General features: G+C 30.7%; 2 protein-coding genes and 1 long non-coding RNA gene across 4 annotated transcripts in view; all 3 read right to left on the bottom strand.

Annotated features, from left to right (window-relative positions):
• Window positions 1-25,053, bottom strand: part of LOC145971786 (uncharacterized) — a 261,713-nt gene that overhangs the window by 177,598 nt on the left and 59,062 nt on the right. The window lies entirely within an intron of this gene.
• LOC145971789 (uncharacterized) overlaps window positions 11,710-25,053 on the bottom strand; it is a 41,699-nt gene continuing 28,355 nt past the window's right edge. Inside the window, exons 2-3 of the mRNA XM_083099842.1 lie at window positions 12,551-12,785; window positions 11,710-12,133 (exon numbers count right to left, since the gene is read on the bottom strand). Of these exons, the coding sequence (XP_082955968.1) occupies window positions 11,710-12,133; window positions 12,551-12,783 (657 nt within the window). The 5' untranslated portion in view covers window positions 12,784-12,785. The remainder of the gene's footprint in view (window positions 12,134-12,550; window positions 12,786-25,053) is intronic.
• Window positions 17,296-18,749, bottom strand: LOC145972264 (uncharacterized). The gene is made up of 4 exons (XR_014439113.1): window positions 18,323-18,749; window positions 18,088-18,195; window positions 17,794-17,992; window positions 17,296-17,421 (listed from the first exon to the last, which is right to left on the bottom strand). It is a non-coding gene; the product is annotated as an uncharacterized LOC145972264 (long non-coding RNA).

The raw sequence follows: 25,053 nt of genomic DNA on the forward strand, positions 1-25,053 counted from the left end.
GCACAAATATATATGATAGTTGTGGTGCATGATTCTATTTCTATTAATGTCTTATTAATTTTTACTCGTACTTAAATCGCTAAGAAATTATCGTTATAAAATTTTTCAATCCCATGTATCAAATACTAATAAATATATTAAATATTAAATATTAAATATTAAATATTAAATATTAAATATTAAATATTAAATATTAATAAAATTGAAATTTTAAATTTTAAAATAGAAATTTTAAAGTAAAACAATCTTCAGTATTCGTGATGCAGAAAAGTGACTTAGTATTTAAATGTACATCACAGTAGAAAAATCATAAAAAATATTTCCAGCCTCTATTATTATTAAAAACTCTGTGTGATTCGTTTATGTCACATAATATTTCTCGTTTGTTGCTGATACCATAACGATTACATGTTTTGCGTGCATTGTTTTCTATGTTTGACGAATTATCTTGTTGGATTGCTTGATACTTTGATGGGTAAAGGATAATAAAATTTTCATCATAATACAACTTATATTACTTGTAATAGAACAGTTTTGCTATCATACATTTATAAAAGTTATGTCAGAAAAACTAACGCTTAGTAATAATTTTTTGAATGATAAGCGAGAGATAAAACAAAAGTTACGCAACAATAAAAAAAAATTTTTTTCACGAATCATTCAATCTTTGATAAATCATTGGTTTGTATTTTCAACATTTTATATATGATATTATAAAAGATAATACTGTATAAGAATGCATTGCTCATATATAATCAGTGTCAAAAATCGTTATAAAGTATTTTCGAATTTAATTACATATAAAAGAAACTTATAAACTTATAACCTATCACAAGTAATTTCCAGACTTTTATAGTAAAAAACACTCAAAACTCTCAAAAAAGATTAAAAACTATTATTTTTTTGAGATAAAAAAATATATTCACTCGACGGAAAAGAGAAAGTATGGCGCTCGCTGGAGATCATAACGAGAATAAATTCGCAGACATTGAATTAACAGTTACAATCTTCATACATTGTATAAAATGTCCGCGATTCATCTTTTATTCAAAGGCACAAATTTGCTGCTGCGAATGAGCAAACGTGACGGCAGGGCTTTTACGTGAACTAACAAAAGGGATCGACTGTAGGACGACAGTTAAGTAGTATTACAGACTGACATGGAAAATTATCAACTACATATTTCATCATATCAACTACATTTTAGTCAAAAATCGATATCTCAAAATGTCCAAATTAAAATAATGCAAGATAAAATAATTAACACAAGTATATGATAATATAATTCCTATTATATTAAATTTTTATTTAAGACTATTTAATTAATTAATTTTCTTAATTAAAGTAAAATTTGCAAAAGTCAATTCTATCAGGTTAGCTAAAAGTTAATATAATTAATTAATTTTTTGTATTAATTCACGTATGTTTACTTTAAATATTAACTTTTGTCTGTAAGAAATAAGCTCGAATAAAATATAATGATAAAAATCAGCTTAACTAAAAAACTTATTAAAAAACTTATTAAAAAACTAAGCTCCTGCGTAATTATTTCGATATGTAAATTGCTTGTGCGATTAACAAAGAAATCTAAATCATATGCTGTCGCAAGCAGGTGAGAAAATTCGCAGCTATCTTTGATGCAAAAAATTCGCGAGAAAGGAATTCGTTAGGCAAATAGAAAAGATTGGAAGAAAACGGATTATTCGTGGTGGATTGTTGCCACAGGGCGCGGAGAAAGAATGAAATGGAGCGTCGGTGGAAAGCATCATTGCTTTATGCCACGCCACCGAGAATAAATAAATCTTCTCTCATCGTTAAAATTCGATCGTAAAGAGGGGATTGCTATATCACATTTTGCCATCGCGTAACAGCTTCTCCTAAAATATGTTTTCGGTATCGAAATGTTGGTGATTCGCGTTTTATGTCGCCCCTCGCCAATTGCGTCTAAACTGAATTCGATTAATCCGCGAATTCAAGCACGCGCAAAAATATTCGCAAAGTAATATCAGATGTCGTGAATATAAACGCAAACTATGCTCTGTGTACGTGCGATAAAAATAATAATAAAATATTAAATAATAATAAAATATTAAATAATAAAAGAAATAATAATAATAAAATACTAAATAATAAATTTGACATGTACAATTATTACAACAACGCGTAAAAAACTTTGCATAATTATATACTGCTATTAATAGAATTTATTGTGCTAATAATAGAATTTAAACGACAAGAGAAGGAAAAATGTACGTAATATATATTTTAAATTCCGATTGTAAAAAAGATATCTTCAACAGTTACATATCTGAAATACATTTCAAGAGCTTCGAAAACCAGAAGATCTATACACATATAGAGATCGCGATTACGTGAATGGTTCTACAAGTATTCTATTTACAGTCCAGAAAAGTAGCAGAAAGCACTCCATCGCAAAATAGAACCATCACTTTTCGACCAAATACAAGTACGAAAAATTCATCGGAGAATAAATCTCACCTATCATATGTCACTATTATGTTCACTATTACACGTTAAATCAGAAAACGATACATCATATTTCGCAAGAATATTTCTAAGTAGCAACTTGTACAAAAAATACCGAATAAAAGTGCTCGATAAACACAAAAAAAATAAATTTTTGACAAAACACGATTTCTCTTGAATAATGTTCAACGTCATACAAGTGTACGGGTTTATTTGCGCGTTACACATGCACTGCTGCATACGTAACTGTGCGTGCACACATTTTGTAATTATAAACGACGTAATATCGAAATAAAAAACGAGCAAACAATTCGCTTTACACATTCGCTTTACATTCGCTTTGTACAATTGAAAGTGCAATTACATTTGATTTTTGAAAAAAAAGAAACGCTTGTTAACTGGGCCCATATACGCAGGTAAATTATGAAGACTTGCTCGCGACACTAACCACTCGCTTTTGCGTTTTAACGCGATAATTGCACCGCAAACGATCGTTTCTCATTTGCCCGCGGCGCAGCAAACCGCTTCAGAAAAACAAACATCGTATTCGCCGACAACATTCCGTTATTCTCGCGACATTATGGTCTATAATAGAGGCAGGGTACAAATCTCGTTGTGGCTGAATTGTTGACTGACACAGTAATGTTGCATTGGTCAATCAGAACTCAACATCAGCGAACTATGTACAATGCAACACATACATTACTGATAATGTCCATTGTTAATAAAAATAAAACTAATTAAATAATCGAAAAATTGTTATTTTTTATAGAAAAATCTCAAAAATCTCAAAAAATTAACTACACAATAATATTCAATGTTAAATATGAATGAAATAGTGGGATTATAATTTATATTATTTATAATGAAAAAAGAATGAAAAAATAGAAAAATAGAAAATAGAAAAAAAGAATGAGAAAAAAGAAGTAAATTTTGCTAATAAGAGAGTTTCCAAAAAAACGCATCTACATTTACACGCTTATACTTGCATTTACATCTTGCATCTAAATCTATTGTTGTAGACCAGCCATTATCGGGATGTTTTGTACGTTTGTCTGTGAGAGCACCTGCGGCGATAATAATCATATCTTGCGTGTGCGTCTGATAATGCTTTGGTCTGTAATTACATCTGGCAACGATCGATTCCTATAACGCACCCATAATATCGCATCATTACGTCATTATCGTAACCACCAAGGTGCAACATATTATATTGATGGTTAGGTTTCAACCTAAATGTCACACACATCCCAATGGTTAAAAGATGATGATAAAAATTAAATTTCTTTATAAACACGTTATTGACATATATTACAAGTCAAGAGAGATAAGTGATATTTCGAATTAAATATCGCGAAACGCAAGATTTTTTGTCAATAATGCTACAATAATGTGATACATTTTATTTTTTATATCTTAAATAACTGTTAAATAACTGTAAATTATTATTTGTATTATTAAATCCAATAATTTAATAAATTTGAATTATTTTAACAAATTTAATTACGTTTGAGAAAGAGAGAAATATATACAATATCGAATGTAAAATATTTGTTTAGTGGAAGAAAATACCCCTGTTTCCAAATTATATTTTTCTATAGTTTTTTAATCGAATATGTTTCTCTCGAAACTTTTGAATCCTTAATTAAACAGATCATAGTCTTCTCATTATCGAAATCACGCAAAATTTTATTCGCGATACGTCGAACTAAATCAATCGTGAATACCGTAGATACGAGGTAATATTCTAGCGTTCATATTACAAGCTAAGTTAAGCTCGTCGTCTCCCTTCGCTCGGACTAACCCGTATGAAACAATTGGCTCGCATCTTAATTACGCGACGATAATTTAGCAGTCGGCGCGTCCTCGAGCAGGCATTCGACCTACGCGAAATGTATGCGAGTCTGTGGATTATAGTTCGTCCTGCGAGCGGCGATTACGGCAAACAATGCCGGCGATATCGAGTGCCACGACAACTACCTGTTCGCGCTGCTTCTCTCCCATATAAGCGGAAACACGGAACTGTGCGCTTTGCCTTCAAGCGCTGAAATAATTTCGAGCCAATGTGCGTCGTTCTCAAACGTACATAGTGAATCATTTACCTTTGATTATGTGTGATAGTATCTCCTGGCGATGCCGTGCCTTATCTGCGCGCAGTACATTGCTAAGCTTGCTTAATTACGCGAATAAATTTGTTTGTCATCGCGCAAGCGAGGAAAAACGTTTCTTTACAAAAAAAAACTGCCCTCTTGCTCTTTTGAAAATAAGTTGATTACTCAGGATTTATCGCCTCAAGGAGATTAGCATTTTTCCACTGGAAATATCACGACTCTTTTCTTCGCAAAAATGCTAAATGGCTCGAAGAGATAAACTTGCATATTAACTTTTCTGACTTTTTCCTAGTAATATACTATTATAGTGACATTTAAATATATACATATACAATATATTTTTAGCGTTAAAGAAAGATAGATATTATTACTCGTTTTACCAATATAAAAAACTCATAAAAAATATTTTTAATAATTAAAAGCTTTTATTTTACAAGTATTTAGATCTAAAAACAAATTTATTATTATTTTAGAAAACAAAAATAAATAGATAAATTACATATATTATCTTATTAACTTATTAATAATGTAAAAATAAAAAAAAATGGATATTATAATATGCCATAATCATTGAAGACATTTAATATAATATGCCATAATCATTGAAGACATTTTGGATTGAACACTAAATTATTTAAAATAAAGATATAAATAAACTCACCCATAATGCATAGCCAACCAAACATGTAAGAAATGCTATCATAATTCCGTACATCGCAGGTAAAGTATCCTGAACGCACTGTCCTTTCTCCATGTTGATTTCCTCAAGAGTCCACAAGATAAGTACGATACGTCGTATTAATTTCGATCGATCGATCGTCTTAGCTCCGAATATTTCCTTTGTCGAGGAAGCATTCGCTCTGAGTAAATAAGAACCCGAATGCCCGTTGTTCGGTAAGGGTGTATCGATAAATCTGGCCCGGTGCAGCTATTTGCTGGAAAAGCGTTCGACGAGGAAACACGAGTAGGGTTGCAAGCGGAAAGGAAGGAAGGATAGAGGGAAAAGCGGAAAAGACGACGGAGGAAGAAACAAGATGGCTCTCGTTGAGTTCTCCAGGGCAAGATTTATGGTGGTTGCCTATCGAACGCAATTCCTAACGCAAGGTACACTCGGACACTTACAAAATCGCGAAACAAGCGTTCTGCTCAAACTCTACGCTTCCTGCTAAATTTGACGATCGCATTCTATAATTATGAAATTTTGAAGCTTTTTTTCTATCATTTATAGAGAAAATTAAGATATCGACGAAAAAACGATGGTTAAGAATAAAATTTTTGTGCAAATATGTTTGCGATTAATTTTGATAAAACAATCATTACTGAAGTTTATGAAATTCTGCAAATATTAGTTTTGCAAAGTGGAGTATTATATTTGAACTTAACATCGATCTTAGCACCCAAACAAATCATATTCAATTTTTAATTATTATATAACTTATGTAAATTATGTACTATACAAGATTGCTAGATAAATACACATTACCAAGTACGTGCTTAAATCTTTCTCGCGTCAATAAAATCAATTGCGCAAAAAAATGATGCTATATATACACAATATAATAATAAGAAAATAATAACTATAATTAATTACGCGTAATAAATAAATAAAGAAACTATCTAAATATCTTTGATGCTGTTTACGTAAAAATCAGCAGAAATTATGAAATCCTCCTTCATAAGACATCACTTGTTACTTGAGGAAATAAAGAATTGACACGTTGAGATCAAACGAATCGGGCGGATTTGTCAATCGAAGATTAAAACTGATTCAATCGCAACGACTCGTCTGCGTCATTCCGTACGATGCGACTCGTTTTCAACGATGAAGTCGTTCTCGAGCATCCATCTCGAAGAATCGTCGGTGACATCGAAGGGAGAAGCTCTCTCTCATTCTCGACATTTGAAAGTTCACTTGGCAGCGAGACGGATGGGAGGGTTTCCTTCGTATCTCGCTTCGATCAAAGCCGGTCGATCACCGTCACTTTCCTCGCGAGGAAAACGCGAGGTTGAAGAACCAAGATGGAAATTCCACCTTGCACAAGACACGGATAGCCACTGGTTTCTAGTTTTGGCTAGCGTTTCTGGTCGCTCCCAGACGCACTGGACGCGGAAACGCGTATTAATAGTCCGAGAGAAACGGAATCTGGGTGGTCAGAATGTGCGGGAGAAACGGCCAGCAGACACCGATGGTGGTTATAGACAAACGTGCAAAATGTCCGTGGTCAAGATAAATTCATCGCCGGTTCATTTGATTTAGTGCGAACAGTATCGATCAATGCCAAAAAGACTCCAAAAGTATCGATCATGAGACTCGATGGAATTAAAATTACAAATTCGCTATTTACGTAGTAATTTTTGTACTCTTATGCAAATATTAAACTCATTTTACATGCAACATATTAAATATTATGCAGATATGCAAATTTACAATACAATACAATTATGTATCTATTATCGAAATTATTTTATCGCTCATTGCCTATATTCTGATGATTTAAATCTAATTCTAGCGCCTCTAGTACCAGAATAACCGCAATGAATATCGATGAACGCGAATGAGAAAAAATTAATAACTTGAAACAATAATTTCACAATTATAATGGCACACAGTCTGCATAATCATTTACTTTGCTTACCGAAATTTTTTTGTGACCAATTTAATTATAAAGTAAATGATTATATATTGTCGATGATGATGTAGAGATATTTGCAAATAATTCATGGAATATATCACCTTGAGAATAAAATTTCATTTATTTTATACTTGTTTTACATTTGCTGATTCTATGTTTAAACATTCAAAGAAATCGCAAAAATTGCCTTCTTTAAATATAAATTTTTAATTAGCTGACATAATTTGATACACGTGCAAATAAATGAAACTTTTACTACCTTGTAAAAAGTGTGTGTGTATATACAGGGTGTCAGGGCAATCTCTTCCCAAAAAAAAGCTCTTGTAGCTTACCTCGAGAGCTTTTCAAAACACTATAATAAAGTATTTTTTTATTGAGTACTTTTCGAGTTATGAGGCTTGAAATAATCTCTTAATTTTACATAAACCATAAAATATCTAGTAAAATATTCATTTTTCGATTATCTTACCTTAATACTTTTATGTACAAAATAATGAGAGGAATCAATTGATGTAAAGAAAACACATAATTGTTTCGAAAAAAAAAAAATATGTAATTGTTAATAGCAAATTATATATTTTTTCTTCGAAACAATTATGTGTTTCCTTTACACCAATTGATTCCTCTCACTATTTTGTACATAAAAATATTAAGATAAGATAAGAAAAATGAATATTTTACTAGATATTTTATGATTTATGTAAACTTAAGAAATTATTTCAAGCCTCATAATACGAAAAGTACTCGATGAAAAAATACTTTATTATAGTATTTTGAAAAGCTTTCGAGATAAGCTATAAGAGCTTTTTTTGGGAAGAGATTGCCCTGACACCCTGTATATATGTATATAAAAGTAAATTATTTATATAAATAGAGAAATTCACATACTATACAAGTGGATTCACCAATGATGCAAGTGTTCCCTTCAACCGCAGTTCTCTATGACCAAAAGATGCTCTTGCGAGCCCGAGATCGACGTTCGCGCATAAAATGCAATTTGGCGTATGTCAGGCCGTCATGACCACCAGCTACCGTGTCGTTGATGTTGCCGCTACTACCGATGGCGGCGTAACAAAATTTAATTGGATTTATCGATCGGTTTTCTCATTCCCACTTCCCGCACAGGCACCAGAGGCTAGTATCTCGTTGCCGGTGATTCGTTGACGCCATTGCATCGATAGCGAGATACCTACGCGAAAATCCGCTGGCAATCGGTAATCAACGTCGTAAGCCCAACCAACGAGATGATTTTCCATTCGCTTGACCACGGACAACGTGTACCTATAAAGACCATCACGTAACAATCCGGACCAATTTGTTGCGTAACAAGCGATGTATCCCATTGCAAATCCGTGCAAATCCGTTAGTAGAAAAAGTTCGATATTTGTATTTATCCGAAACATGTATGATTTTTTGAAAATTATATATACATATTTGAAGCATGTTCCAGACAATATATATCTTTAAAAGTCACTTAAAAAACATTCAAAAAAAGATTCAAAGACATCTTATCATCCTTTAGATCTTTAAAATGTCTTTTGGTCCTTTCGTGCTATTTAGAATACGATTTTTTCAAAAATTGTCGGCAATATCCTTCCTATTCAGAGTCTGAGTGTTATATCTTACTTTTATTATAATTTCCTGATCATATGAAATATCGAAGCCAATATGATTGTCAAAATTCAAAAGTATATTTTCTTTATTAAAAATTAAAATATAGAGCAAAAACTACTCTTAGAAATTACTTTGTGTGTATTGGAATGTATAAAAATATATGAATATGAAAACGTATGTTAGGAATGTGCACAATCACGTTTAGAAAATATGAGAGAAAGATCAATAAACGATGAGTGAATATCAATGCACGTATCTCTATTTATGCGGCAGTAATATCATAGATCCGCGTATTTCAAAGAAAATGCAAGGAATGTCAAGTTGTCGGGATGGGTGCATGATTCTGAAAAGTAGACAAAAATCCTATATAAGGTCGTGCCGAATAGGTTGATCACGTTTCAGCTGCTGTTATGCTTCTGACAGTTTGAAATTTGAAACTGTCATGTGCGTGTAGTTTTCGCGATGCGCCTACCTAGCGAAGATGACGTGTTGAAAGAATCAATAATGAGAGATGTGATGTATTAATATATATATATATACATATATATTATATATATATATATATATATATATATATGTACTATTATATAAAAATGTATTGCACTCTTAAGTAAAATATTGTACAGATTGTTATTGTATTATATATGTACACAAAATATATTTTTAATATATATATTTATTTTAATTAATAAAATTAAATTAAAATAGAATTAATTTATTAAAATAAAATATATATTTAAAATATTTCGTGTACATATATAATACAATAACAATCCGCGTAGTATTTTACTTAAAAGTGTAATAAATGTTTATATAATAGTACATTTTAAATCAAAGATTAAACTTTACATTATATATTACATATAAAAAAATGTCACAGCTTTTTTTTATCTAGTTCTTGTAATATTTAAAAAAAATAGAGAAAAGACTCCGATATATCTAAATTTTCAAATGTAAATAAAGATATTTCCGTATTTAACATTTATCGACGATACACTTTCCAATTTATCTGTTGAAGACAAAGAAGGTACAAATATAACCGTGACTGTTCTATCCACTGTTCTATCCATGTCGGTGCTGTACCTACAGCAAGTTGTTATTAGAACTGCGAAAGATAAAGTAGATCACTGTAATTCGCAAAACATATAGCTGACAGTCGGAAAATAATTTTGGCTTAGACATCAGTTACCAATTGAGTAAAAGGAGATATAAACAATAAAATAATATTATAACAATTTACGTAAAATAATATATAATAATTTACGTCTTCTCAATTGGTTGACGTCTTTAAACTTGTAATTATATACAAAATTAAATGAGTTCTTTTATTTTAAAATTTTTATATGTATCCTTTATAAAAAAATAAAAAATAAAAAATTTAAAATTTATTGTAGATATTACATAAAAAAATATAACGAAGAAATAGAAAAAAAAATCAATTATATGCAAGTCAAAAAGGTGCGGCAAAAAATTTCTATGTATCACATTATGTCGCTATATTATCTATGTGCAGCTATTGATCGCAAATACACGCAAGTATTTAATTAGCGCAAATATCTCTATACGAACAAATATATTTAAAAGATTAATTATTCAAAATCGAATAGAATACCTCATCGTAAAATAATATAGATATATACACATTCAGTCATATTTGACAAATCATTGGTCTATATGAAGGAAATTATTTCTGAAATAATTATAATTATTTTGATATTATATTTTCACGAATAATTTTATATATACCAAAAAAAAAAATTATAAACCGATTCAAAAGTTCGATAGGAACAAAATAAATTTTCTGTAAAAATATTCTGTAAAAGGAACAAAAATTTTTGAACAACAATAAAGACAAGCTCACAATTCTTACTCGATCATTTAGTGAATATTTTTGATACTTCTCTGCGTTTTTGTATATCAATAACGCGACTTACTCGACTTATTCGCAAAGCATGAGCGCCCATAATGATCATGATGTTTTCTTGTCGAGTATAATATTAAGACGCGAGCTATCTCATCTTTTTTTACTACTCATCCACCTCTTACCTACCATCAAGTCACCTCTGCACTTTGAGAACGCGGGAAAAAACTCGGATCGTTAAGCTCCTGTCATATACGTCGAATGACAAGCGAGTGCACTGACTTTTTCATAGCATCGACACACGTTACTATTTCAATGTAAAGTAACGTTTTGTTCCTACGTGCATTCAAACGCAGTCATAAAGTTATATTCTTTTTAGGAAGAAATATTAAGTAAATAAAATCATTAAATAAAAAATAATAGAAAAAGAGGGAAAGAAAGAAAAAGTTACGAATTAAAAAAATGTAAAATCAAATGCATAGAACATAAAAATAACACAAACATCGTTAAAATTCTGTGAAAAGAAACAATAGGAAATAAAAAAGAATAGAGGAAGCAATGACAAAAGTAAACATAGCTATCGGGTAAAGCTGCTTATATGGCAACTTACTTATGCGGTAACTCGTTTCAAGAAGGTAGTTTTCTATCACGATTTACTCGCTCTCCCAGGAAACATAAAAGGTTCATGTTTTATCTATATCAGAATGCTTATTCAATAAAAATGAACGCAGATAGGAAAAGGGAAATAGAAATGCGAAGAGATTTCTCTAGCCAAGTGCTATCAAATTGGGCTACCTAAATATCGCAACTTATTAATTAATTATCTCGCAAACCGTATTTTGTCATTTTTTTAAATTAATTTTTAAAATTAAATCAAGAGCGGATGAAACTTTTTAATAAGTTTGAAACCTGTCGACACAAGATAATTTCTTTGAAATAGACGCGCGCAAATTTCAATTCTTTTTATGCTTGTCAAGACACCTCCCGACTTTAAGATTCAGATTTAGCTTACCGCCGACGTAGTTATCCGAACACCAGGAACCTTTTTCCCTCCGAGACCAGTGAGTCCTCCCAGACATCTTCTGGCACATTCGGGATCGTTGTCCTCGCAGATGGGGCATCCCGCGGTGGAGGCGCCGCCTCGCTCTCTCAGGACGTGATTGCTGCTGGTTGTGTAACCTTGGTCGGAGCTGGCGTTCGAGTTCGGCCTGGAATCGTCGGAGCTGTCGAATGGCTTAATGTTCCTCGGCCGATGGATGATTCCCACCGGCTCCCATATCTCGCTGGTCGACGACGCATAATAATTGTTTTCTTTGGTCTCGCGACTCCTCTCATCAACGACCTTACCGCCACGAGCGACGGTGACCTCTTCCTTCGTCACGATGGACGATTTCACGCTCAAGGATGTCTCGAGTCGTACCGGAGCCCTTCAGAACCAATTTATAAGATAGCAAAGTGGATCTTGTACGAAACGTGCATCTTTCAATGAAACATGGATTCGCGAATTAATTAGTAGCAAAATTAGTAGCATGATCCGTGAACGGATAACGTCATAATGATCACACGAAAATCATCACGTACATGTTACAATGATAATACGGCTCTACATTAGCATCAATAAATATATTACCATTTGCAAGAGTAAACTAGGTATTAAAGTCAACGCGATGAATAAAAAATTTAATGTACGCTACAAACAGCGGATATGTATAATAATTAATGCAACATTGTCGGAAACCGGTGCTTGTTTCATTCGGAAAAAAGGTAAAAGCACAAACTAACGAGTAAATTCGTATGCAAGATAGGAAAAAATTCACAATGCTACTTTAGATCCACAATGCTACCTTAGAATCCCAGCCTTGACGAGAATCTGGTTGAGAAGATCGCACGGTGGGACCTGGCCGGTTATCATGGCTTCTCGTATAGCGACTCCGTCCGGCCCCTCGAGGGGGATCGGTACACCGTTTATCAGCAGGACTTCCTCCTCTCTCACGCAGGACTTTTTCTCGCAGTCCACAACCTTGACACCAGGCCCAAGTATAGACTCCACCGTGGATTGAATCTCGTGGTCATCCATTCCTAAGAACGTAACCTTCCTCATACTCACTATTTTTTTTGTCATTATTGACACCTCGTGCGAATTAAACATTTATAAGCAATATTTAAATTTTATTCTATATTTATTCCTCGATATATGTTAATTTTTTAGAGTTAATAAAGCTTGCGAAAATGTTTTATAATGTTTTATAATCTTGATTGTAAAGGAGCATTTTTTCTTCAATTATATTTGAAATTCAATTTTATATTAAAGAAATTTAGTTAGTTTTAAAAATGTATATATGTATACATACATACATACATATATATATGTATATAATTTAATTATATAGTTTATTTAATTTATAAAATTTATCTAAAAAATATCCGTATGACTGTACATGTGATAATGACTCATATAGATATTATCGTTCTGTCAGCAATTTGTGAAATTACAATCGTGTGAACACCTGCACACATACCTGTTGTCACCTGAACTAACCTGGCTCAACGAAACCTACCTGAGACCGATGTTATACACTTGCATTGACTAAGATAAAATTCTTCTAAAATATTACAGAAATTTTCAAGGTAATGTAATAAAAAAAATTTCTTACGAAATAATTTTGTATACAATCCTTGCTTTCTCGTATAGTAAAATGATTTCATAGCCAATACTAAAGAATTTAACAAATTTTAAGGCGTTAAATTGTATAATCGCGTCTACATTTTGTATATATATAACGCGAACAAATAAAATGGAATATTTAATTATATTTCTTGTAGGGATCATTTTTTCTCTCTCATTGAAACCGTTAAACGAAACGTTAATTATCGTTTGTTATAAGTCAAATTTTTTACAATTTTATAGTTTATTTAATTAGTTGTAATATAAATCAATATGCAAATTTTCTCACACGATAATATTCAATAGTTTGCCTTTTCATACTGCATACAGGTGCGCGAATAAACATCTGCTACGCGAGCAGTATTCTCTCGTGTGATCGATAATCAGCTAACGAGCATGCTACAACATAAATCAAGAACTTCGCCGGCAACGTAGATCATGAACAAAGTGGAGAACGCCGGTGGTCGATGATGCGAGAAATGCATTATTCCAATGCACGGCGCCGCCCTGTATGCATAGATAAATGCACCGTCGCATGATTTACATCTTCAGGAAAACGATGTTGGACGAGACGAAAGACGAGCGTGCAGACAGCTATAAATGCGTTTCTGTTTTGATTCTTAAGCGCATTCTTTAAACGAACAGGCTGACTAGAAACGCGAAGATAAAGGGAAGGATTCTCTGTCGGAAAGCTCCAAGATGCACGAGCTGCAATGTAAACTGTGACGACGGTTTCGCGATAGACGAGTAAATGTTTGCAGTGCAGTGCCAAACGAGCGTCTACCGACGAGAAATTCTTCACGCTAAAGAGAGATGTGTAAACTAAGGTATATAGTGGCCAAGCATTGTGCGGTAACAACTGAATAATAAGAAAAATTATACCCTTCTAATAATAAATGGCAGTGTCGATAAAAATTTATTTAAGTGAAATAACAATTATTATATTTTATATTATATGCAAGTAGACTTGTTATATTATATTATCTACTTTACCATTTTTTACAATATTTTATTCTGAAAATAATTTTACAGATAATATTTGTTATTTTTTATTACTAATAAAATTTTTATTGAGACATTACAAGACACTTTATACTGGATAACTTTCTTGCGTGCCATCCTGTACAAAGGTTTTAAAAATATTCATTTTATATATTCGGGATTAAAAGCAAGAAACTATTACCAGATGATTAAAAAAAGAACAAAGACTATTCACGGAATTGTTTCCTGTTCCTATAAAGAGATTCTCTTATATTCTTATATATAAATATATTTATAAGAATATTTAAAATTATTATAGAAAATTTTAATGTTTTGCAATTTTTGATGTTTTTCATATGTTAAAATTTTACATTTAGCTACGAGCATTTTATACAATATCTATAAAACGAGTAAACATTAAATTACGCTTATAAATTAATTAGAATGATGTAGCGCAAGGATCATTATATTGTTTCAATATCAATAATCAATATCAATAACCAATAATCTGTAAAAAATCTTATTTGTAATAATCATTTGCCTTGATTTTTGTTCCTCGAACTATTGAAACCAAATTTTGAGATAATTTTAAAGAACTCAATAGTTTAATCGATTTAAATGGCAATAGAAATATTTATATGTTTATAAGATAAATTAGAGACAGCATTATGTCTATAAAATAAGTTAAAAACAACATTATTCTTAACAATAGCTACTTATGTCATCGCATCAAATGTGAAGAACAATGTGATAAGTATAATCGAAGACTGTAAAGCACTTCTCAAATCACTTCACAGGGAATCTAAAGAACTTTGAAGGCTATTTGCGAAGAAGTTATGGCGTCTCTGCATCCTTCAAATGTCTGCACGCATCTGCGTCAACATATGTAGATGTGAACACATGCAAAGCTTCTATAAACCGAGGATGCAACTTATTTCTGTTTGAGTGCCATCAATTACTATTAAACACATTATCTAAAATAGAATAGCATGCTATCTGCATTTCTCTTTATATTCAATTTGAATAAAAATCTTGATGAATAAACTTATCGTTATTGTTATTACATCAATAAAATGTACTGATAAAGATAATCTACGAATAATATGTCTAAAAATTATTAATAATATCTATAAGTGACTGAAAAATCCATTAAAGTGAATTATCGATAATAATCGTAAATACACAATCATATGTGTTTTCGTACTTTTGACGTAAATAATACTCGTACTTGAATAAAAATCTAATTTCACACTTCATTTCTATACATTATGGTGCAAGATAATGCGCCGTCTGTTTACATACAAAGTATTCCGTTAAAATATTAAAAATACGTACTTTTAAATATATATTTTTTAAATAATATTTTAATAATTTCAAATTTATATTTGAATAATATTTTATTCTCATTATTATTAATACTTAAATTAAATTTAAAGTAATAATTTATCTTATGAAGAAAATCATTTATATTACACGTTGAATAGTGCAGATTTATTTTTAGGATTGAATATGGATATAATGAGCTCAATTAGTGAAATAATTGAATTTTGATAGATGAAAGAAAAAAGAAACAAAGTTGTTATCCAAAGGTGTGCATTGCTCGCATGCCGGACGTCGTCTCAATTACCATGTAGAGGCGCGACGACGCCTTTATTTTTAGATTTAACAAGACTACTCGCACGGCCAAAGAAAAATATATCAAGACGGCGGAGTGGACGTTACTGTGAACGAACAAAGTACGTTTACCCGTGGGGAGAGATGACTAATTAATTGCTGGTGTCGTTGCCAATTAAGGGCGAGCATCATGATAACGCGTTCGTCATGGAGAGCTGCGAATAGAGCAAGTCCACCGACAATCTGTTAAGTAAATTCACTCTGTTAACTTATCATGATGATTTTTCCTGGACAGTGTCCATAAGTAGAGTAATTAACGAGATGCTTGCCTTTCTTTTATCTCACGTAAAATTAAACTCGTGTCAATAGATGATAATTGCAAACCGGTTTTAATCTTTTCACTCTAATATATGAATCAGCTGTTTATTCGCCAGTTTGCAGAAACTTGAGAAATTTAATTCCGACACACATACTGATTAATCGGGCAAAAGATTCAATTAAAATCAAACGTCGCGTGTAATCAAATGGCATCAGTACTAGTTTGCGCGGACAAGTATGAAGCAATTCATTAACTTCTAACGTACTAATTAAGGTACAAAACAAAATGTCGTACGATGTGTCGTCAGCCAGAGTCATCGCTTCAAGGATTTAATCGTGATCGCTTGGCTGACTTTTATCGCGTAAACACATTACGAGTTAAACGAGCTCGTGCACAGTCCTACGAGAGATCTCGCGTGATAAAGAACATGTAAGCAGGGATTGTGTGTAAATCGCAACTGACATGCGTTATTATGAAACTTGCGTAAAACACGCGAGATACTATTCGCAAGAAATCCACCAACAATAGCAGTTATATTAGGGGCACATGATTGTAACGTAATTTTCATGATCAATGTTAATATCGCGTCTAAATGTTTGCAACCATTTGTTCTTGTTATTTATTTATAAATTAACAAAATATTATATATGTGTGTGTATAACATTAAAAAATTTAACACAAATTTATAAAGGAAAAATGTGCAAAATATAAAATGTTAGAAATCTATAAGTAAAATATTTTAGCTCATAAATATGTTAGAGAAATATTTTTGTGCAGTTAATTTAATAATTTTAGAATATAATTTCATAGGCGAACGTGTCTATTTGTCATTTTATTGTCGTAAGATTGAGCATCAAAAATGTTCATCATATAAACATGTAAATGTTCTCGTTCATAAACTTTTGTTACAAATAATTTCTTACATGCTTCATGAATAATTCATTAGATGCATTTGTTATAAATATTATTATCTCATGTGAAATATGTAATACAAATTATGTGAATCGTTGGGTAGCAAGAAACCCTTTCGTTAAGAATTAATTAACACGCTACGTTAATTACTTCAATCTTCTGACTACTTTTAGACAATTCATTATTCATTCATATGTCTCGTTGATAAAGTTAAACATGTCCACCTAATAAATGATGTGAAAGACTAAAATGATAGAATGCAAATGAATCATAATTATACGAATGTTATAAGCAACAATCTATGTATAATATATAAATTAATATATAATGTATAATCGCTAAAATTCCAAAGAAAAATAAAATAAAATAAAATAAAATTATATAAAAATTATATAAAAATAAAATAAAAAATATACGCGATATATTGTAATTCGCACAATATCGTATTTTCATTTATCAATCGTTTACGTTTACGTTATATCGTTTACGAACGTCACGTAGAATGTGACTCTGTACAATATTTTACTAATCGAGTAGATACAATAATAACTATCTGTTACGTATATTTACAACGGCATAATTTGAGAACGTACTACCTCTTTAATCCACGTCATAATGTACAAGCTTATCCGCCTGTTTGTTTCATTGATTAACGTATGTATTATAGTATGCGTTGATTACATTTATACATATATGAACATCAGTCGTGTTATTCATGCTATATTTGCCTTTTTGATATTCGTACGGTGTACAAAATTATTAGTAAATTCGTTAGAACCAATACGCATAATAAATCTAGTAAAATTAATGCCATATAGTCTAAATATATCTTTGAAAATACATTTATCATAGCAAATCAGAAAAACTAACTTTAAATTTGATAAGCATACCCAGAGAGTGTGTGTACGCCAAAAATTAAGTTAAATATTTGTTATATCCAACATTGTCAACGATTCGCTCCACCGTTCTTGCAGATCCATCAGCGATTAAGCGTCAAGCTGAGAAAAATACGAAGGGATAGATTTGCATTGCAGAGTAAAATTAGCTAGGTAAAAAGCGCCCACGAAGAAAATTTGCAATGTTAACGAGGCTGATCATCACATTTCCGACGGACCAGAAGCCTACCTCTCGCTTTGCACATTAATTCAATTGAGCTTAAAGTCCGAGTCGTAAAATTCGCCTATATTTGACATTTTGGGTTATATTCTTCGGTTTTTTTCGTTAATTCTCTGATATTATTAAAATGTCCATATTGATTTAAACTTGTTCATTCTATAGTTTACACGACAATACCTTGATACATATTGATTTTTATTTTTCGTGTATATGTAAATCATATATAAACTTAGTGTGTCAAAATTCAATTATTTCAGAAACCATGAACTACATTTTAATCTGTTTGAAACTCGTTTAAACTAGAAAACCTAGGGCGGGAGGTGCGAGATGTAGTGATGTTAAGTAAAGTTTATAGAATGGCTATTTGCCTTTGAAATTGTGAAACGATGAATTACAACCAACTCATGCTTGTGAGCAAAGTTTGTTTCGTGGAAAATGTGTTAATCTTATTCGGTATGTTCGCTAATAATACAGCCCAAATAAAGTTGATTGCAGAAAAGCGAAAATGTGACAATCACAAACGTTATAAATTATAATGTTTTATAAATAAAACGTATTTATTAAAAGTTACATTTTATTTATATTAATTAATAATAAAAGTTGAAAAAGAATATTAATTAAACTTTTTTATAAAAGCAATCAGATATATTCAATATCAATTAAAAATAGGATTTGTTTATTTATGTATACAAATCTTATGTTTCATAAATATATATTTAATTTTTAAAGAACAATTTTTGAAAAATATTCCAAGATTATAAAATAATCATAAAACAAATAATTCTGAAGTGTTAAGTAATTGGTGTCAAAAATAAACAATGAAAATTGTCAGAGCAACGCATTTAAGCAACCATCTTACGGGATGTAATGTATTTGAAGCAGTTAAGATAATCATGAATAATATCAAGAAGGGGTCCTTGCATGTATCTGTGACAAGTCTCTGAAGGCTAAATGGAAATATAAATGAAAATGTTTTGACTCAGAAAAATAACATGACAAACATATATGTTAAAATTAAAAAAAAGTTGCTCGTAAAATATTAAATGATGAAAAAAATTTTGGAAATTGCATTTAATTTTTTAAAATAAATATTTTTAAAATTTCCTCTTTCTCCGTTTCTTTTTTTCTTTTTTCTAAAAATAAGATTTTATAATATTGATTATCAAATTAATATCCATTATTTTTTTCTTATTTAAATTAATCTTTGATAAAATCAATAACATAAAGATTCTTCATAAAGATTTCCTCCAAAAGATTAAACAAATATTAATGCACTTTTTTATAAATTTTTACAATTATATATTTGACATAATTTTTTTTCACTTGCCTATATATATATATATAATTGGTTTTTTGTTTTATTTCCTGCTTCATATATAAACTTTCATTGGAATATACATTTACATATAAGAAATGAAGATATTGATATAAAAACTGCTTTCATTTTTGGCTTATTTTGTCAACATTTCCACGTACGAGTTTTCAATAAACAGAGGAAAATTTCTTAAACAAGAATTTTTTGTACACTTTATTTCTTTTCAGTAAACGCAAACGCGTCATTACTACCAGTTAGTACGCGCGTGCAAGTGTATCGCGTAAACAGCGGAGCAAATAAAAACAGCATCTACGTGATCGCAATGTTCAAAGTTTATTCACCGTTTTTTCATTATGCTTCACTGTTTTTTATGAAATGCCTGCTGCATTTACTAACAAGAAATCGGCGTATATATTAAATGCAAATAGCTGCAATTTCGGGCAATCATCTATTTCATGCAATTATAAGCTAATAATAGATATATTTGAATCAATAATAATATAAGCAGAAACATCTTCAATTATTATTCAGATAATTTAGATTATAAAACGTAGAATTTGTCAGAATTTATAAATATACTCCTAGGATATTAAATTATGCTACATCAGGACAAGAAGCATAGATTGTATCAATCTAATAATTATATATAAAATATGTTTTATTAAAATATATTAAGATTTATAAACTGATTCCTTTCGTTGTCGCATATCACAAATTTTTTATAAAATATATTTTTTTACATCATAATTTAATTATAATTCTTTCATAATTAATTCTCTTATAATTTTCTTAAGCATAATAAATTAAAATATTATAATACTAACAACAGCTTTTAACGACTACAAAATAGATTTTTATACACAATAATCAGTTCTATAATAATAATTTCTATAAACAATAATCAGTTCTAATAAAAAATTATTTTTATATAGTATTATAGTAATGTAATACTGTAGATTCTCTATATTTCGTCCCTACAACTTGCTTGTATTGCTGTAATTCTTTACCCATAAACGTTTAAATCGATATTCTCCCTATTATATCGGTACATGTGAGGATGCCAATTCGTATGTAAGCGCCATCTTACCATACACACCCTCAAAAATCTCCCCTTAAAATAAAACTAACATACGGCGATAAAGGTACCATTATTCGTAACAGGATAATTCACAAGTTCGCAATATAGAAAGAGAGAGAGAGAACGAACTATATACAAGATATATAAAAATAGAAAGAGAATACCTTTTATCGAATTATGAACATGTTGCATAAAAAAACTTTTGTCTCATCAAAGGACTTTCAATTTGCAATTATGTAATCTTTTTTATGCAATTTTCTTTTCGACTTTTTATTATGAAGTTATATCGAACCAATTATATATTTATTTTGTCAGGATGAGAAATTAGAATAATTATAAAATAATAAAATAGAAAGAGAGAATGAAAGAGGAAAAAACAATCAATGTGAAATTTGTCATGTTTTGAACAAAACCGCAATAGGCTATAAATTAAAATTTTTTTAAATGCAAAATGAAAAGCACAAATAAAATCATGTAAATGATTGAAATTAAAAAGCACTATTTATTTTCTATAATTGTAGCATTGAATATCTACAATAATGAATAATTATAAAGTTTAATTAATTAATAATTATTCATAATAACTAATTTACTGTATCTATGTTCCATTATCCATCTCTTTATTACAATCCTGCTCTTTATTATTGCTATTTTTGGTCGTCAATTAACTATCAAAATAAAATTTATAAGTTACACTATACAATTGGCTCAATTATCGCGATAAGTAATCGGGAAAGTGCCGTAATTATGATAATTTACAAGGACAATAATCGTCGAATCGAATACAATATGTTTCCTGCTCACAATACTCTCCGTTATCGTTGTTTCTACGCCATTGGTTAGCCCGATTTAATTGAGATAGCCATTTCAGCGTATAGCGTTAAACCAGCCAAATTACTGCGATAAATTATCAAAGTCAAAGATCATAATTATCACCTTTGTGATAACATCCTCGGAAGCAAAGCGTGCTCAGAGAGATCTCGCAAATGCCCGTAAAATATCTCAGCGTTTCTACGCTGCTGACCAAGCTGATGAATATAGGGGACATAGGGGTTGCACGGATACGCGCGAATCCCTGCAAGAAATACCCAGTACCAAATACAGTTTGTGCGCATTTGGCGAGTCTACCTTCAACGCAATCAATAATCGATGCTCCTTTTTGCGCTCAAGCTGTCGTCGTCATGTTTGAGACAAGATGATGCGACAGCAAACAATTTGCTTCCTTTTATGTTTAGATATAATTAAGCAAAAATTAGCAAATTGTTTTTAAGTAGGAGAATATATTATACATGCACATATATACGTATATGTACATACGTATTATATGTATATTCCCGTATTTAAAAACATACATGCATATGTATAATTTTTTTAAAATAAATAACAGTTTTATATTAATATATCTTGTTTCGATAAATCTAGCAGATCCAAGAGAAAAAAATATGTATATTTGCTGTATTTTTTAATATATTTTAAATTGCTCACGCGTGAACAAGTCTCATTGAGTCGTCAAAATTTCGAATTATGCTCGCGTTCATGTATCATTGAAGCGCATAATGCGTGTGCATCAACTCTGTTGCATCGCTTCAATGCACCCTGCTCGAGAGTTGTTTTGCCACGCCGTAGATAGGTTCTTCGCATGCGTAACTAAAACACCACAGGGAGATGAAAATCATTTTGATGGCGCTCTCGGCATAAAGAGCAAAGGATATTGAATAACGAGAATTAAATTTGACCTATATTCCTATATAAATGATGAATACGCAATTATCTGTCACTTATCTTTTCATAAAGTGTGAAATTTTTTTCACACTCTCTTTTCTTTATTCATTTTTATATCTTTCTTATCGATTTTTTTCCAGCTATCTTGAATAAAATTCGTTTCCCCGAATGAATAAATGTTTAAAAAAAATCATAATTTTTAATCGCATTTTTTGATTTAGAGAAGTTTCAGATAATATTGTAATCACTTATCTAAAGAAACACTAACTTCAACTGCTTAGATACATAAAAAGATTAACGTAATTCTTTAAAAATGCGTTTTCTATATATATATCATAATGTTATACTTTCTCCTACGGATTTCCGGCCTGACTTGTTCGAAGTTGTCTTTTAGTTTACTGGAAGCCTTGGCAATCTCGACAAGTCTGAAATTGGTCCAAGGTTTAGAAAGTACAACAGGGCCACGAGATAGGCTTTATTTTCCTCCACGAGGCAGCTAAGTTAAGCCTGCTCTCACATATGATCATTATCGCTCGCATTTCTCTCCGGATACTTCATTGGCACGCCTAATGCATTTTACGCAAATATAACACAACTAGTATCAAGTCTTATTACAAATCATGTTATATTACTAGTGCCACACAAAATTCGATATAAATAAATTAAGTTAATTTTTGTGTGAATATTAATTTCTTGTTAATAATTTTAGCATAAAAAATATAAATAAATAATTACTGCATCTTGTTTAACATTAATATTCCTTTAAACAAATAGTAAAAACACAATAAATTTTCGACCAATGTAGATACGAGAAATACAATATCTATAATTCAACAGTTAGTTAATTCTTAAATTGATTTCCATATTTTGATCGCAAATTATTACATCCAAGCAGAATTTAGCTAGCTTGGTTGGGAAATTCAGCCAAACAATTCCCGCTTTTACTAACTCCGAAAACAATCTAATGTAAATTTGAGCTTACTATAAATAATAACATAGCAATGTTTGCATCAAATTGTAGACATGGAAGAGGATGATACAACAAAACACTTTGCGATAGGAGAAACAGCACACGAGAGAGACGACGTACGCACGTGCCCAGGAGCGATCGACCAAAATCGGTTCGTTGATTCGGAGCAGGAAACAGGCCCGGCTTCACGCTCGCTGCCCAGATAATATCGATGAAAATCGCAATGGTCTCGCAACGATAAAACATTTCAATTTCGCGAGAGAGACACAGCAAAGCATCAATGACACAAATCAATCGAATGGTACAGTACATTTTTCTTCAGCCTATTTTAAAAACTCATTTTTTATTCATTTTCGTCTTTGATAGCATTACCTTAATGACGTTCCGAAATTGTATCGAAGGCTTTAGAAAAATCTTTCAAGTCGTTTCAAATGTAAAGGGCCATTTAGATTCAATATCATGTAATGATGCGAAAGGCCGTCGACCATTTTGATGAAAAATCAATCGACCATGTCGTCATGGTCGAAAACATGCAATTAAATTACGATCGTGTGCCACTCTAAAGAACAAAGCAACCCAGTGACCAGATGCTATTGTTAATTTCGTAATAAATTCTGTATATATCGAATTAATAAATTCTATATATATCGAATTTTCTCAATATATATATTGGGAAAATTCGCAATACACTATCTATCCAACTGTCGAATGGAAACCGACATGTCAATCAAAGACTCGACGGCATAATCACCGATCGTTCTCGTTAAAAGAAAAGTTACAATACAGACAGCTTCCTGTGACACTCCTATATCACGTCTATTCCGGCTATAATTTAAATCGAACTCTTTGCCAAGCCCTTTTTAAACGCAAAACATAATAAAAGAATAGAAATCATTTCATTTCGTACTTTTAGAATTAAATATAATTAGCCATTTCGTAATCAGTATTAATAGTTCTGTTAATGTTTCATTTTTGCTTTCACGATAAATAAAAAATTATTATATTATATGAAATATACAAGTGCGATGTAACAAATTTTAAGAATTATTTTTAACGTATTTTTACGGATTTTATTATTTGTATATATATAATATATATTCAGTTGATAACATTTCGATTTTTATTAGGATCTAGACGTACGAGAAAAGAACATCGAAATCAGCGCTAAGTAAAACAGATCTAGGAAAGAGATTGTCGCTAATCAAGCATCTTTATTACTATATCGCGTTCAAAAGTTCACAATGACCCGGTTCACGTTTACTCTATTTTTCACGTGACTTGATTTATTCGCACGATTTTACTTACGATATATGTAAGTCAACCTAGAAAACACAAAAAACCTTAAATACCAACGAGCAATCGTTTTAAACTTACGCTACAACTACAATATAGAAAAGAAATTTGATCTCAATTATTTCTTACTTTTGTTAATTTCTATTATAATTGTTAATATCACAATATAATTAAATCATAATTTAATAATGATAATCAAAATAGCTATTATGTAAATGCAATAATATATAGCAATATAAATTCTAATCAATGATTTTAATTATTATATCAGATAATTTGATAAATTTGGAAATACGTTAATATAATACTACATCGCAGTTAAAACATAGATGCATATTGCATATACGTAGTATGTATAGTTA

This window comes from Camponotus vicinus, unplaced genomic scaffold (assembly GCF_025532165.1).
Source record: "Camponotus vicinus isolate PSW18456_S1 unplaced genomic scaffold, iyCamVici1.0 SCAF_5, whole genome shotgun sequence".
NCBI classification, from domain to species: Eukaryota; Metazoa; Arthropoda; class Insecta; order Hymenoptera; family Formicidae; genus Camponotus; species Camponotus vicinus.